This window comes from Rattus rattus, chromosome 7 (genome assembly GCF_011064425.1).
Source record: "Rattus rattus isolate New Zealand chromosome 7, Rrattus_CSIRO_v1, whole genome shotgun sequence".
Classification (NCBI taxonomy): Eukaryota; Metazoa; Chordata; class Mammalia; order Rodentia; family Muridae; genus Rattus; species Rattus rattus.
Window position 1 is genome coordinate 80568516 of NC_046160.1, and position 16588 is coordinate 80585103.

The 16588-nt window shown below is 36.0% G+C and overlaps 1 protein-coding gene across 4 annotated transcripts in view; it reads right to left on the reverse strand.

Moving 5' to 3' along the window:
* The window catches only part of Mdga2 (MAM domain containing glycosylphosphatidylinositol anchor 2), an 802265-nt gene that overhangs the window by 342415 nt on the left and 443262 nt on the right, over positions 1 to 16588 (reverse strand). For all 4 annotated transcript variants that reach the window (XR_004388487.1, XR_004388486.1, XM_032907846.1 and 1 more), the window contains exon 3: positions 13745 to 13919. Coding sequence is in view for 2 of the 4 variants with exons in the window: in XM_032907846.1 (XP_032763737.1) it covers positions 13745 to 13919 (175 nt within the window). In the remaining 2 variants the exon portion in view is untranslated. The remainder of the gene's footprint in view (positions 1 to 13744; positions 13920 to 16588) is intronic.

A 16588-nucleotide genomic window follows, 5' to 3' on the forward strand; every position in this document is an offset into this window, starting at 1 on the left:
GAAAATGTGGATAATTTAGAAAAATGGAATAATATTCAACTACTAAAAAGGACACATGTATTTTTGCAGGGAAAAAAATGGAAGACATCATTCTGAGTGAGGTAACTCAGACCCAAAAGGACATGCATAGCATGTGCTCAATAAAAAGTGGATATTAGTTTAAAAAAAAGTACAGAATACCTAGGATATAACCTACAGACCATAAGAACTGTAACAATAAGAAATGCCCAAGGGTGGAGGCTTCAACCCCACTTAGAAGGGTGAAGAAAATAATCATGGGAAGCAGAGAGGGAGGGAGGGGATGGGTGGAAGAGGGGAGTGGGAAGGGAAAAGTAGAACAGGATCAGATATGGGTGGGTGGAGCAGAAGAGAATCCCAGAGGGCCAAAAGAGTGAATGGAAATAAAGAACCTCTGGTAGTGGGAGGTATCGCCTCTACAAAGTACCAGAGATCCAGGAGGTGAGACACTGAGGACTCACTGGGGATGACCTTAGGCAAATTGCCAAGCATTTGGGAAAGGGAACTCGCAGAGCCCTCTTCCAGTAGATAGACAGGTTCTCAAGTGGAGGGACAAGGTAACTAAACCACAGTCAAACTTCCTGACCTGGAAATATTCCTGTCTAAAGGACTGCAGGGACAAAAATGGAGAAGTGAGTGTAGGAAAGGCACTCCAAATGACCAGTCCAACTTGGGATCCATCTCATGAAGGTTGGGGGACACCAAGGCCTGACACTACCATGCTGTGATGTGCTTGCAGACGAGAACTTGCTATGGCTGTCCTCTGAGAGGCCCTACCAGCAGCTAACCAAGACAGACACAGTTACTTACAGCCAACAATTGGACTGAAATCAGGGACCTCTAGGATTGAATTAGGGGAAGGTTTGAAGAAGCTGAAAGGAACGGCAATCCCAGAGGAAGACCAGCAGTCTTAACTAACCCAGACCCTAGGGATCTTCCAGAGACTGAGCCGCCAACCAGGAGCATATACAGGATGGTCCGAGGTCCCTGGCACAAATATAGCAGGACTGGTTGATTTGGGCTCAGTGGGAAAAGATTCGCTTAATCCTTGAGAGACTTGAAGGAGGAGGACTGGTGAGGGGGAGGATTATCCTCTTGGTGGCAAGGCGGAGGAGGAATAGGATGAGGAACTGTGGGTGGGGGAAACAATTGGAATGTAAATAAATAAAATAATTAAAAAATCTTTTTGTGTTCCTCACCTTTTAAGGCTTTTATGTGAATGTTTTAATCCTACTGCCCCAGTGATTCTCAACCTTCCTTATGATGTGGCCCTTTAATACATGTTGCAGTGAAGCCCAACTATAAAATTTCTTTCTTGCTACTTCATAACTGTAATTTTCTACTACTATGTGTTGTGATATAAATATATGATATGTAATCTTTGTGAAAATATCATTAAACCTCAAGGGGTGAAATTCTTAGGTTGAGAACTGCTGGTTTATACAAAGGTCCACTGCTACATTCTAAGAATTTCATAGCCTGGAGCAGTCATGCTTTTCTCCATGGAGTGGTGATCCCTTTCTTAGTCCATCTTCAGGTCCTGTGTGGTAATTATTTTCAGAGTATCTCACTAATAAAACTGTAAGGTCGACCCCAAGTAGTGGGGAAATGACACAGCTACTACCTGAATTAGAATAAAAACAAAAGCCACTTTCTGTCTCTTGTGTGTTTGCTTTTCAAAACACACACTCTTGATCAAAAGTAAAGTTTCCTTTCCCCCCAGACATTTCATTTGGAGTGGTGGTCTCTTTCTTTTTAACCCTGAACATAATTACAACACCTATAATGATGATCTTAATGACACATGATGGTAAGAGCTTGCTGCTACAGATGGGATGTATTTCCACAGAATTCATACAGAAACCTGTCAATGAGACTTTTGGAAACACTGCCTGTGAGAGGTAATTAGACCATAGAGGTGGAGTCCTCAGGTACTGGTTTAGAAGTTTTACAGGAAACCCGTGCTTGTTTCTTAACTCCCCTCTGAGGCTTCTCATAGACCTAGGCTCTTTATTTTTGTAATGTGCATGGGTATATTTGAATATGAGAATAGTTTAGAATTTTTACCCCTGAGCAATCTTGTGCGAGATTATTTCCATTGCAATGATAAGTAATTCCAAAGAATTATTTTCACAGAATATTTTGCAGAATTATAAGTAAACACAGAAGTTTCAGAAATGGAAGTGATATAATGTTTTTTCTTTAATCTCATGGCAGTCTTAGGATACAATCAGGGAAAAGTTGGATCTGACAGAGTGGAAGAGCGAAAAGTACCCTAAAAACCATTGCTGGTTATAATTGACTCGGTTACATGATTGAGTCTCACTTCATGAAAACAAACAAAAGCTAAGGGACTGGAGGGTAGATTCAGACCACAGAGTGTTTCTAATTAGTTGATATTGTTTTCAACTTAAATTATTCACCTAGATTTATGGACATATGTGTATATTCTCATGAATGCTTGTAACTATATACTTAATAATATTTACAATCGAGGAATGGGAAAAGTAAAAATATATAAATGATAAACTCCATCTTAGCTTAAAGAATCACCATCTTTTCCTGCATCTGGAATTTGTGAAGTATTTTTACCTCTTGTAATAAAAGTAAACAAACAAAAACAACAAAAAATACCCTATAAGCTAGGTATGGAGACTTACACATGGAATACTCTTTGGTAAAGAGTTCAAGGCCAGTCTGGCTACATAAGAAGACTTTGAGTCTCACCTCAAGAAAAAAAGAAAAAATTAAGTACAAAAAGAATAAATTGTAATTAGAAATAAAATTGATGTCTACAGTTAAGTCAAATATTATATTTGTATAATATTTTCACATGCTGGCTGGGGTTTACTGAAACGTCATAATTTAATACTATCTTGGCCTTTAATACCTTTCCATCATTTTCTCTGTTGTCTATTACATCATCTAATACTTGCTCATATTCTCAACTTTTATTGATACATTTTTATCCTAGTTTGTAGACATGATTCTTACTACCAAGTTGTGGGATTTCAATTCATCAATGAGGAATCTGTCTTAACCAGATCTTTGTTCTCTCATTACTACTTCGAGACAGAACTTTCAGCTCTGTCTATACTTGCAATTCTCTAAAGATTCCACCTGGACCTTAAGATCCCAGAGTTCAGTATCTTTCTTTTCATTGCATTTTTCATGTATTCTTGCTTTGTATTTCTCTTTAATAAGTTTACCGAATCTTTAATTTTGTTTGACAAACTCTTCCTTCTCCAGGAGAATATGATTTCTGTGTCTCAGGGTAAGGTCCAACTCTAAAGGACCCTCTTCAAACCCATTACACAATCCCTGCTTCCATTGTCAGCAAATACCCTTTCAGTTGCTTCATATGCAGCAAAGCTCAATGATATAATTGAATGTTAAAGCCTCTGCTGTCACACATTACCCATTCTTCTTAACAACTTAATCTGAGGCAATAAAAAGCTGGTTTTCTCTCTGGGTCTCAAATTCTTTTTCTATTCCTGCCACATTTCCAATCCCATCAAATATTAGTTCTGTCCCATAAGATTCATCTTTGCTTCTCAATTTGATCACCTACTATCCGTGCTCATGGAATGATCTATGTGAAGGGCCTTATGCGATCTATTTGATGTAACTTTTGCCATATATTAAACACTAGGAGGCATTGACTTTGTTGAGGTTTATTTGCTGTGAGGAAACAACATGACCATGGCAAGTCTTATAAGAGAGAGCATTTAGTTGGGACTTACTGTTTCAGAGGGTTAGTCCATTGTTTTCATGATGGGGAACATTCATGGCATGCAAGCAGATGTGTTAGGTGGGAGTTCTACATGTAGATCTAAAGGCAGAAGACACTGTCCATAATTTGATCATTTGAAACCTCAAAGCCACCCCTTAGTGACACACTTCCTCCAAAAAGACAACATCAAGTGCTCGTCAAGTAGTGCCATCCCCTAATAATTAAGCAATCAAATATATGAGACCATAAGGGCCATTTCTATTGAAACCACCACAGAAATGGTTTAGTTCTACTGGTAAAATTGCTATAGTATAAACAGTGGTACATATGGTGGAGTACTTTGCAGTTAAACATAAAAAATAAAAGCACTGTGTTTTACATCTGTTCTTCACATTTTCTTTAAGATAACTTTTATTATGATAGAGTCACAACCACAAATCCATATCACTATGAACATTTTGGTATTTACAAAAATTAGAGTAGAAAACACTATCAGTTTTTGAAGCAAACACATGCATAACATTTATTAATGTGGTTGATTAGATAATACAAATACATAGATTAGATGATTTTACTACCCTCTATTAAGGAGTTTTGCAATTTGCATGGTACCATAAAGCTAGTAACACATAGACAGATACTTTGATTAGATTATCTCATTGACAAAATGTTACTCAACCATCTCTACTTGAGAAAAAAAATCAACTAGTTTGCTGATTTATTTGACTCTTTCCTGACATGAAAAACTAAGATGTTTATATATCATTGTTATGCAGGGTATGGGGGAAATAGATTTTTAACTTTGAAAACAATAGCTATTTCTTTGAATGGAAATGTCACAAAAGAGAAGCCATATGCCTAAAGAGGGATGAAGACAAATTCTCAAATGTTCATTTAGAAACATATAGCAAGAAGGCTAATTTACACAGCAGGGTCAGGATGGGAGACAGCAGCAAGCCCATGCGTAAAGGCCAGACTACCTACAATAATATTAAGTTGATTGAGTTAAAAATTAAGATGCAAAGCACATTTCTTTGAAGAGTAAGGAACTACAGGAGAATATATTTGTAAGATCTTTTATTAAGGTTACTACAAACTCAAAGGGAAGCCATAATTTCCCTTGTGAGAGTGGTATTGGCCAGACTGTAGAAGCAAAGGTTACCAGATTTGCTTGGGACCCTAATGATTTCAAACTGAATAGCATAATATCCTTTGGATCAAAGAAGTTGCTTCAGGATAGCTTCTGGTATTAAATAAATAAACATGCATGCTAAATTTTGCTTTTACTTTACCTCATGTATAGCTAAGAAATTGCTGGATCTTTAAATATGTGAAAGAATCACAATTAAGCACATGTACTTGAAATTTTTTAACTATTTTGCCATTGCAAGTTCATTTACATATAATATTTTCTGTGTTTTACTTCTATATAGTAAAGTGTGCATGCAACTCAGAGTTGACAGCAGCAGATTTGCCCTTAGGGCAGAGCTACATTCAGGGCATTCAGGAACTGACTAGAGACCAGAACTCTGGATGCCAATCTGGAATCTCTGCCCAACCCAGCAGAAGCATCTGCTGGCCATTTAACCTTCAGCTAAAGAATCTCGCGTGGGCTGTGATCTGTGATTTTAAGAGCCTGTTGGTCAGTTTCATCTGATCAGATTGAACTGTTTAAAATTACAAATAACATTTATTTTAAAAAATTAAGTAAGGAATTGGAACACCTTTTGAAAAGATGGACAAGGAACAACAGCCAGAAGAACAAAAATAAACAGAAATAAGAGATGATAACCATCCATCTGTGTGGAAACATTACAAACTTTCACCTAACACAGTTGCTCAGTATTCGTTAGATCTTATCCACATAATAAAATAGAAAATAAACACATAATAAAATTGTTCACTTCCTTGTGTCCTTTAATATACTTAGTAGGAATTAATGTCATCTTTTATATAATTTCCTGGTTAGTAATTTCAATATGCAAACTACTGTTCTACACTCACTAAACTAAGTATTTTATGTGTACATTTTTCAAATTTTTAGCTCATTATAAACTTCCTTCAGGGGAACGACCTTGCAATTTGGTTTTCTTTCTCAGCAAAGCTTCTAATAGACTAAGTAAGCACAGCAAGTCTTCAATAACATTGGCAATAGAGAGAGAGAGAGAGATTCTAATTGGATGTGGCTTCCAGTGCTTCAGGTCAAAGTAGATCTTACAATATCTGAGATTTTCAGAATGTGGTTGAGTCAGCAGAGAGCATGAAGTCAGAGAGGTCAGGTGCAGAGTTCCCGAGAGAAAAGCTGGCTGCCATTCTGTGTATCTGTGGGATTCTGGAAACAGTCAAGTTCCCGTTCTGTTAATACTTCTCAAGAGCCTACTTTTTTGATTTATAATGAATTGAATGTAATCAGCTTCATTAAGAGAGGCCTCATCTGATCCAAAAGTAACTCTACCTCCATGTCTTTAGTTTAAGAAGCAAGAGAAATGTTTGAGAGTGAGACAGGAGAAAGCTCCCCTCACAAAACAAGGGCAAGTCTAGGCTGGATCACGAGCTGGTCACATAGAACACACAATCTCTCCTACAAAGAGGGTAACTCTCATGATTAGCTCATGAGGATGTATAGGGTGTGGACTCCTCACTAGTTCAGTCAGGAACATCAAATGACCACTTTCAATATAGATGATTCCACTCTCCACTTACTGCTCTCCATAAGATCCACAAAAATCACCTGGAGTGTGGGGCTAGCTCTTCCGTGGCGCCCTCTCACTACTAGGAGTTCTCACTTTCTTCTAATAAATCAATATTCCCTTCCTTATTCAATTTGATTGTGAAACTATGAACTCACAGCTCAAGGTGGTTGATGGTTGATGATAATCTGGGACTCTCTCATTGCAAATTAAGCTCAGCAAGAGCAGAGTATGGCACTTAGAAAACCCACATTGAAATTGTTATGTGTTTGCAAGTTTGTCTATTTCTAAGGTCTTTTGTTGAGACTTAGACTGCTATCGAGATAGTATGTTAGTGCAGAAATGACCAGTAAATAACATTGACAAGAACCTTTTCTTTTCATTATAACATACTTTGAATTGAAAAATCCTGTCTTGACTATTATTAATAGGGTGATTAGAACAAGATCTATCCATTGAATGGATACTGTAGTTACCATATCAAACATTCTTCAGACTTTGTAAGCAAAGGGTTACTATTTGGGAAAGGTGGGTAGTGGAAGAGAAACAGAAGCTTGATGGGCTCGATCTGGGAATCATGCTCCTCTTGACAATGGGATGCTTTCAGAATTCTCATCAGTTATTCTATCTTTTTTCTAAGGTTTTCTGTTCAAAAGTCATGTTGAAACCCTCATAAAATTAAAACTAACAGCAATTCATTGTCATTGTTTTAATTGTATAGTTTATAACTCTAACATAGGTAAATTGTTTGTACCGTTTTTAATTATACCTCATGAATAAACTGATAGATTGCCTGCAACTCTTCAACTAATTTCTTGGGTGTAAACGCAATAAATAATATACCTCATAGACTAAAAAGAGAAGCCTTGTTGTAAATGCAACGAAATGTGACCACCTATCTAAGTGGAATGAGGGCGAAGGAGATATTATTGAAATGAGAATGCTTGCAAATGTTTAATGAATATTGGGGAAAGATTTGTCTCACGTGTGAACAGTGTCTGCACACATGAAAACTTATTAAGCTAATGCTTCCAAATCCAATTTCTTTTTGAAGTAAGAATACGTTTTAATCAAAGCCTAACCTTTCAGGTTGTATGACCTCTATTACCCTGTGAGCACACAGTCATGGCTGAAAATAAGTAAAGGAATTAGATGATCACATTCTTAGAATACTGTTCAAATAGCCTCAAGATTCGTCAAGTGACAAACATATTTAGGGGTGAGAGCATGAAAGTCCAGAAGCTCAGGTCCTGTGTGGACTGAGTCCCTTCCTTCCCCACACGGAATGTGGAGGAATCATGAGTGACAATTGCTTTTTTATAACAAATAAAGCAACACGGAAATAGAGAGAATGCTAGGTATCAGGAAGTCTGCAGCCATAATGCTATAATTCCTTATTCTACAATGTCCAGCATATTCATTAGGTATAAGGCATTCTCGGTAATAGATCAACACAACTTAATATCCTGTCTTTCAAATTAATGTCTCACTCGTCCTGCAACTCAATATCATAATCAGTATTCCCCTGGATGATGTTCTGTAATTCTCTATTTTATGTCTCTAATCAAAAATTTCATCTGTTAAATAATGTGTTTGACCTCTTTTACTTACTTAATCCTTTTTTAAAATGTATTTTGACATTTGTTAGGTCAGGAAGTGTGAAGACTGATATTTTATCTATATGTTGGTTATATGAAGCCTACCATACTTTCATGGATGCCTGTAGACAAGGGTCTTCTGGGGCATAAAGACACTGTTAATAAGATTTCAGATGGAAATAGCAGCTTCATGCTTTCATATGCTATCATTCCCCTAAATTTTTATGAGGTCAAGATGGGGCAACCAAAGTGTGTGCTCCTTAAAAACAGTATTTTTATAACTCAGCCAAGAAACCCTGAGCATTCAAAATTGCTTATTTTTTAAAAACCCTGAATGAAACTGGCCTCCACTTTCTCTTTAGGAAGACCTTACCTTCATGATCTTGGTTAGGAAACAGAACTTCCCTCTCCTCTTAATAAAAGCAATGTCTCTATTGTGCAAGTCTGTGTGCTCCATAAACACCCAGTGAGAAGAGATTTCAGAATTCAAACTGTTTGAAAACTTGCAGAAATGTCTGGAAGCAGCTGCTCTTACACGACTTCTTTCATGCTAAGAAGTCACACTAACCTTTTCCTCTTGGAAATACATTTTCTGTTACAGTGGCTCACTATTCAATGTATGAGCGTTCCTTAGCTGTTACGAACAGTTTAAATAAATTCATATACTTTTTGTCTCTTAAAGCTGATGAAAGTCACTGTAAATGCAGAATAATTAAGACATTCCATTTTAGGCTTAAAGAATCTAATCAGTTGTATAATATTATATATTATCATATATAATATAATATCAAAATACTTCAAATATAATATTTCAAATATTAAAAGTATTTCATCATAAACATTACATAAACAAATAGTACTAAGATGATTCTGAAAGAGTTTATTTTTAAAAGTTAGGGAAATTATTAATTATAAGAATGTGGTGCAGACACTTCCAAAGCTGCTGTCTCTGTGTTACTGATAACATACCTGAGAGGTCAACATTTTATTTTTTTAAGTAGCAAATACCCACAATTCTAACCAATTATTAAAAGTGTAAGAAGAAACTTCCTCTTTAGTTTACAGAAGTTGGTCTGAAGAAGATTTGGGATAAACTAGTTTGGAATTGCAGGTTGAGTACCAAGGATCTACAAGGTTTAATATAGATGCTAAAGTTTAGCTTTAAAAAAAATCTAGAATTCAGTTTCACGTCTAAATTACTGTATATGAAAGAACTGACTGGGGATTTTACATGCTTACTAACTAACACATGTCCTATCTTAACACATCCTATTCACATTTGATTTTGCTGCAATGTTCTCCACTGTCTTTATAATTATATTTTTCTCCATTCACATTGGGTTTTAAATTCCATTCCCTGGAAAAGAATCACTTTGCTCCCATACACTAATTCTCTCCTACTCCCTACATATTTACATCACACTTTGTTAGATCAGGTGCTGCTGTTGTCGTATTTATGCAAGTACTTTTCGCTGTTGAACCTTGCAGCATATTTTGATTTCGCTTTTTTTCCCATACAGCTTGTTAGAACCTTCTGTTGACATCGTGCACATTTCCTATAGTTTATTTTGCATGTACTATGATTACTACTTTTTAAGCTTATAATGAGAAGTGAATAATCTTTTCTAAGCATCATGTAAGCTACTTGCTACGATTTGAATACGAATCCTGTACCCCAGATGCTTGTTACTGAGGGCTTTGTGTGAAGCTAACAGTGTTATCTGAAAACTTAGGGAAGCTGTTTGCACTGGAGTATGCAGGGCACTCTGAATGGGTCCCATGACTATCTTGTTCCAGGCTGTGTTTTTCTTGTGTCAGTGACCATATTAAAGATAACCTCACAGAGACCAGAATGTGCTCACCTTGCATTGAGGATGTAAACATAGCACATCCTCTGGGATTAATTTGACCAAGATCAAGTCTAAATTTGACTTCTCTACTTCTCTGCTTGTAACTTCAGCTTGTCTGTAGCCTTTGGGTTATGTATGTCTCTTTGGTGTCTGACAGTCTGCCTGTCCTCTGTCTGAGACACATTGTCTATGTCTTTCCTGTTCCTAACAAAGAGCTCCATTCTGCATTTATTGAGCAACACAGAAACCATGGCCTGGTGGAAGAGATAAGGCATTCCTTCTAAACATTTTTAACAGAGTTTTACAAGGGAAGAAATCACCTTACTGACCTGAAATAACCCAAAGTAGTAAACCGCACTGCAAGCAGACATTATCAAGATATATCCATTTTGCTCATGTTTATGGTGGATATTTATTATTATATAAGGTTGCTGTCAACCTTTTGGCTACTTTCAGCAAAGGATTACCAAAACACACGTATATTACTCTGGGTCAGGGGATAAAAGACTACATAATTTAAGATTAAAGCTATACAATAATTTAGGTTGTAAAAACTATATGGTGTTGTAGTTACTTTTTTACTGGTGTTAGGAGATATAGTGACAAAGACAACTTATAAGAGAAAGCATTTAGTTACGAATTAGGGGTTGCTCCCACTTTTAGAGGGCTATCCATGACCATCCTGGCAAAAGCAAGTCAGCAAGCAGGAAGGCCTGGCACTAGGGCAGTATTTGAGAGGCTATATCCTATCCTTATAACTTGGAAACAGAGAATGAGAGAGTAAGCCTTGGGTATGCTTTTGAAACCTCAAAGACCATCCCCAGTGACACAGTTCTTCTAAGGCCACACCCCCTAATCCTTTCTACAATTTCACAGCTAAGGACATAGCATTCAAATATTTGAGTCTCTTTTGGCCATTCACATTCAAACCTTCACCTAGAGGAAATTAAAGGTATTAGAGTACTTCTGTCTTAGGGGCTGGTTAAACCCATGGAGGCTGAGTGCACTGTAGGTAGCATGCTAAATCTTAAGTGATGTCAAGGCATATTATTAACTTTGCTGAGATGTCCAGCAAATGGTGCAGTGTAAGAGATATTTCTACAGAAGACTGTCACTATACTCTGGATTTTTGCTTGTTTGTTGCTCTAAGGGGAACAGTCTACTCTGCTATACACAGGGACACGAGGATGTTATCAAAAGTAGTAAAAAAAAAAAAAGAGCCAACCAACCAGACGCAAGTACCATTGCTCAGTTAAATTGTTCAGCTCTGTTACAGTGTGGAGAGTTTCCACATCATTGCTAAGTTATGTGTTAGTTAGCGATGGAGTGAGTTATAAATTAAAAAGATTCATGTAGGAAATGGAAACATATGAACCTAAATACTCTGCTTCTTCCCGAGAGTTGTGTTTTGAGAACAGAATTTTCAATCTGGTTAGTTATCTTTACAGAGATATATTTTTATCATTCAAAACTCTTTAAATATGCTATAAATGAGAATTTATTCCGAGCCTTATGAATAGGCATGATTAGAGCAAACAATACCAGATTCCTACACTATGAACTTATCGTGAGCGTATTACCTGGGGAATTCTTCCCAGTGCGATGCTACAATTGTTCACAGAATCCAAAGTTTAATGCTATTTTCTCAAATTTAGATGACTATCTCATTGATTCTCTATCAGAAAGGCACGGGAAATAGTAAAACCTAAGTATGGCACATACTTAGTAATATTTCATCCATATCATGTAGAACAGATGTATATGAAGCTCAAATTACATCTAAAATCCCCAAAGGAAAGTCTAAAGGAAGACGGTAACGTGGCTACATGAGGTTGATATGCATTTAATAAACTGGAGACGGAAAGGACAGCGCTATTATCCTAGGAAGTTAGGCAGTTTCAACTACTAGGCTGAGGACCAAGGTACAAAATAGTAACACAGGATGGCCCTGAAAAGCCTGGTCATAGAAAAAAAGGCCTTTTAAAATTCCTCAAAGATTATTTCTTTCTTTGTTTATGAGTTTTTAAGTCTGCAAGGTACATATTTTATTGTCATCAAGTACATATATTAGCAGTGTAGTCAGAAACTCTTATTCAAACTAGTTGCTTCTGTGCATGAGAAGTTTTAGGATTTCATTTAGAAAAATCCAGTACCTTCAGTACTGATGGCAATATGCTAATCAAAAAAATCCATGCACAAGATGTGTTTGTCTCTACAATATAAAGTAGACGAAGGGAACATTAAAAATTAAAATTACCTATTAAAGGAGTTTCCAGTCACATTTTGCTACCAACCTAGTTTACATAAAGCTGCCAACCATTACCAAAACAAAGCAAGGCAAATCAAAGAGAGCCATGTATTCACTTCTAGAACATTTTAGATCTTTGCATTGTATTCAAGAAACTAGAGATTTGTATGTAACATTTATGACCTATAATGTCAGGGAATAAGAATATTTAGTTAAATGGTATACAATAAGTAAATCACAGAGTATCAAATTCATTTAAGTCAAATTTAGTTTAATTTACAATTATACTCAAACTTCACAGAACATATGTGGAGGTTTGGTGCTTGACCTTGGATGGAAAATATGCAGGCATCACAGATCGGGCTATACAGAAGAAAAGTGTGCCACATGGGTTGAGACTGCCAGGATCATGTCAGTGGCTGTCTTGGTGTTAGGAGATCCTGACAGAACGGAACCCAGGCTTATGTCATAAACAAGAGGGCAATGAGCATTTATCTGTGGAAGATGAATCACGGATGCTGCTGTCACTACTTCCTTTCCTATTGTCTCCATAAATAAATGAGCCCGGGATAGGCTCCGTGAATAGACCATTGATAATTTCTAGCCTCACCCTAACTATGTAACACCTGCACTGTTGAAAGAACAGGAAAGGGGGGAAAAGCAGGCTGGAAAACAGGAACTCCTCAATTGTTATTATGTCTGAGTTACTCTAAGGGGAGAAAAATGCATTCTAATATTAGAGACGTTAAAATAAGTGCGGTTCCTTGTGAAAACAACAGGAGTGCCAGATGAAGCTGAGTAAAACTGAATGCAGGCACTTCGGTTCTCTGTTGGGCAAAAAAGAGAGCAGAAGGCTCTCAGTAAGTTGTAAGGATGGAATGCGACAGAAGGAAACATGTCAGAAGGCACAGTACATTGAGGGTCAGTGTTGGTCACGTCATGCAAGGATGCAAATAACTGTGCTCGCTTAAAAAATTGGCATAAAAATGAGAGTGGTTGACCTTGTGCACAGGAAAAGTGAACAAACAAGTGAGATTACATTATGGCAAGATTCTTTCTTTATAACAAAATTAAGATATAGAGATACATGTATGTAGTTACGTGTACATGTAAAAAGTACACGTCTATGTGTATATACTCCAAAGACAAAAAGACTACTGGTGTTACTGATAATATTTATCATCTTATTAATGTGATACTACTAACCCCATCCTAAATATGTATCAAGTTATAAATTATGAAACTGTGAAGTGAACTTTCAAAATGTCTTAGAGCAAGTTAGGAAGCAGCTCAGTTGAGAAATGGTTTCCTGCACAAGCTTAAGACCCGATTTGGGTCCTTAAAACCCATGAGAAAAATGTCAGGTGTGGCAGCACACACATGAAGTGTGAACACAGACAAAAATTCCTGAGGTTGACGTCTGACCTCTCTATATATCCATCCATACACAGAAACGCAATAAAAACGACATTCCTTAAAGCACCACCACTCTCCAATAAAATTTTCAGTCACAACTAAATGAACAATCTATATCCTTGTTTTCAGAAAACCATAGTTAAGCATAGAAATAAGTTAATTGGAACAATAGATGGCTGAAGTTTACTTACAGTACACATCCACTCGGATCGACTTTATTGCTGGGGACCCCAAGCCATTCTCTGCTTTACAGTAATATCGGCCTCCTTGGTGTCTCTGAATGCTTGTAATCCTCAAAGTCTCATTGAAGACACTCGAGTCTTGGAATCTGTCAGAGGCGCTTCCTGCTGTTTTGGTCCACCTGATCTGAGCAAGCATCAACAAAGATTGTTACTTTAGGTTGGTTTTCCATAGACCATCACACAGCAGCTCGTCATCCGAAGAGATGCCTTTCAGAGCCGCCGTGCCCACTTCCCATCATGTTAGTGGGACATTAAAATATATGTACCCAATTGAGTTCCAAAATTGCAAGCACCAAGGCCATCACTGTAGAGTGCACATCACTTCGATTCAGCTGCATGAAATGTATCAATAGTCTAATCAGGTTGGAGGCAAAACACAGCAGAAACATGATTCAGTTTCTGTGTCTACTGTGCATTTCATTTTTCTCATGCATCTCTGAACTTTGGTAAGTACTTTTTTATGTATTTAAAAGAAATAGACTCATTTCATTTTGGACAAGCCTCATTATTTTATTTAGAAATTTCTTGATGGTTTAGATAATGCAGGCATATTACCATAATGGCTTATTGAGATTATGTATAATTTTATACACCTGGGTTTTAAAAGAGTTTTTTTTTTTCATTTAATGGCATTGCTTTAATAAGCCTACAAATGATTTGCTATTTTGAAAACTGGAATTCACTTTACATCAATAATTATTTTCAAAAATGTGTAAACTTTTTCAAGAAGTGCAATCCTATTAAACTGTCAAAACAATTTGAATATCTAAAACCATCCATTATAAACAATACCATTCTTTTAAACACAGCTGTGCGCAACAGATTTTGTGTTTGCTGGCAATTACTACTGGTATTCAACTTAAATTTTGTGTGTTTTCATATATAAAACCTGAACAAAACCACATGCTGATACTGTATAGTGTTACAAAATAGAAAATGAAAACTTCTTGTTTCTGATTTTCTCCTTGCCTTTCCCGTCTATGTATCTTTTAAAATCATTTAAGGTTTAGAAACAACCAGTTGAAATACTCTGCTCAAATATGGAAATGGATATATATGCTGAACATGGAAAAGCTGAAATAGGAGTTCTCAAGCTTGAAGCCATATAATGCTACTCTTATTAATATTACTTCCACACACAATACACCAAGTTCATAATGTAATGGAATTAAGCTGTCTTTAAAAAGTTTGTCATATATAAAATAGCAGGATAAGTATAATCATGCTTATTCTACACTGTAAATGAAAAAACAGTGTTACCTAGAGATCACTAAACTAAAAGAAATAATGAATATATTTTCAAATCTTTGTGTATGCATGGAGAAATTCAGAAAGTAAATGTACAATTCATAACCAAGCAGTTTACTGGTTATCTTAACAGAACAAACTGTAATGATCATGATTGTTCTAGTGAAATATCCAGCATTTTGTTTTCCTTTAAATTTTAATATCTACGTTTAAAAATAAAGACTATTTAAAATTTAAATAAATAATAATTTTGCTTTTAGGTAGAGATTCGTGTTTTATTTAAGAAAATATATTGCTGTCTTTAGCATAGCATGCACTAAATTTCTAGTTGCTATACAGCAATTTTTGAAAACATTTCAACATCACATTAAAGCTAATGCAGAAAACTAAATGTTTCAAAATAAAAAAATCTCTGAATTAAAAAGTTAAAGAAATGACCTAGGTTTTTATTCATTTGAAAATGAATATGTTGCTGATATACATGATTTCTTTGGACAAAATTGTTTTAGTACTATATATGGTTAAAGAAAGATGGAGAAGTATGTATGAGAGACCGGGGAGAGAATGGATGGAAAACAGGAGAGAGAGGCAATCAAAATACAGAGAATTGAGAAACAATTTTTAATCACAAAACACTGACACATTTTTAATAGTTGTTGAAACTCCTAAACTATTTTGTTCTTTTTTAATTTACTTGTTTATTTGTGATTATTCTTTATACATCTTTATAAATTCTTTATATTTAAAAGTAAAATCACGTTACCCTCCTTTCTCCCTTCTCCCCCTCCCAATGACATCCCTCTCCAAGTTCTCCTTACTCTTAAGTTCATAGCCTATTTTCTCTATTATTGTATATAAATAGATATAAATAGATAGCTAGATACATACCCACATATATACACATATACATACATACATACATACACACATACATACATACGTGTGGGCATGTGTGTGCAACTCTCTCTGTCTTTGTGTTTGTGTGTGTGTGTGTGTGTGTGTGTGTGTGTGTGTGTGCATGTGCAATGCAAATTAGTACAAGTTTGGGATTTTATCTCACTCTAGTTAGAAAGACTAAGATCAACAAGTCTCCTGACAACAACAGTGGTGACTTTGTAAAGAAAGAGAAATACTCCTTTATTTAGGTATGGAGGAAATTGTTGCAGACCCTCCTGAAGTGAGTGTGGGCAATTCTCCAGAAACTAAAAATAAATCTCCTACATACTATACTCATTGACATATGCTCAAAAGACTCAAGATCATGCTCGCAGACATTTTCTTAGCAATGTTCACTACCACTGAATTTGAAATAGTCAGGAAATAGAAACAGTATAAATGTGTTTCAACAGATGAATAGATAACAAATACGTGGTAAATATATGTATACACAGAAATTTTTTCAACTTTATTTATCCATTTATTCTTAAAATAACAGATATTGTTAATCTATACAATCTCTGATCTAGACATATTGTTAAAGCTATGCTATGTTAACAAAATCAGAAATGAAAAGGGAGACAACAGAAACTGAGGAAATTCAAAGAA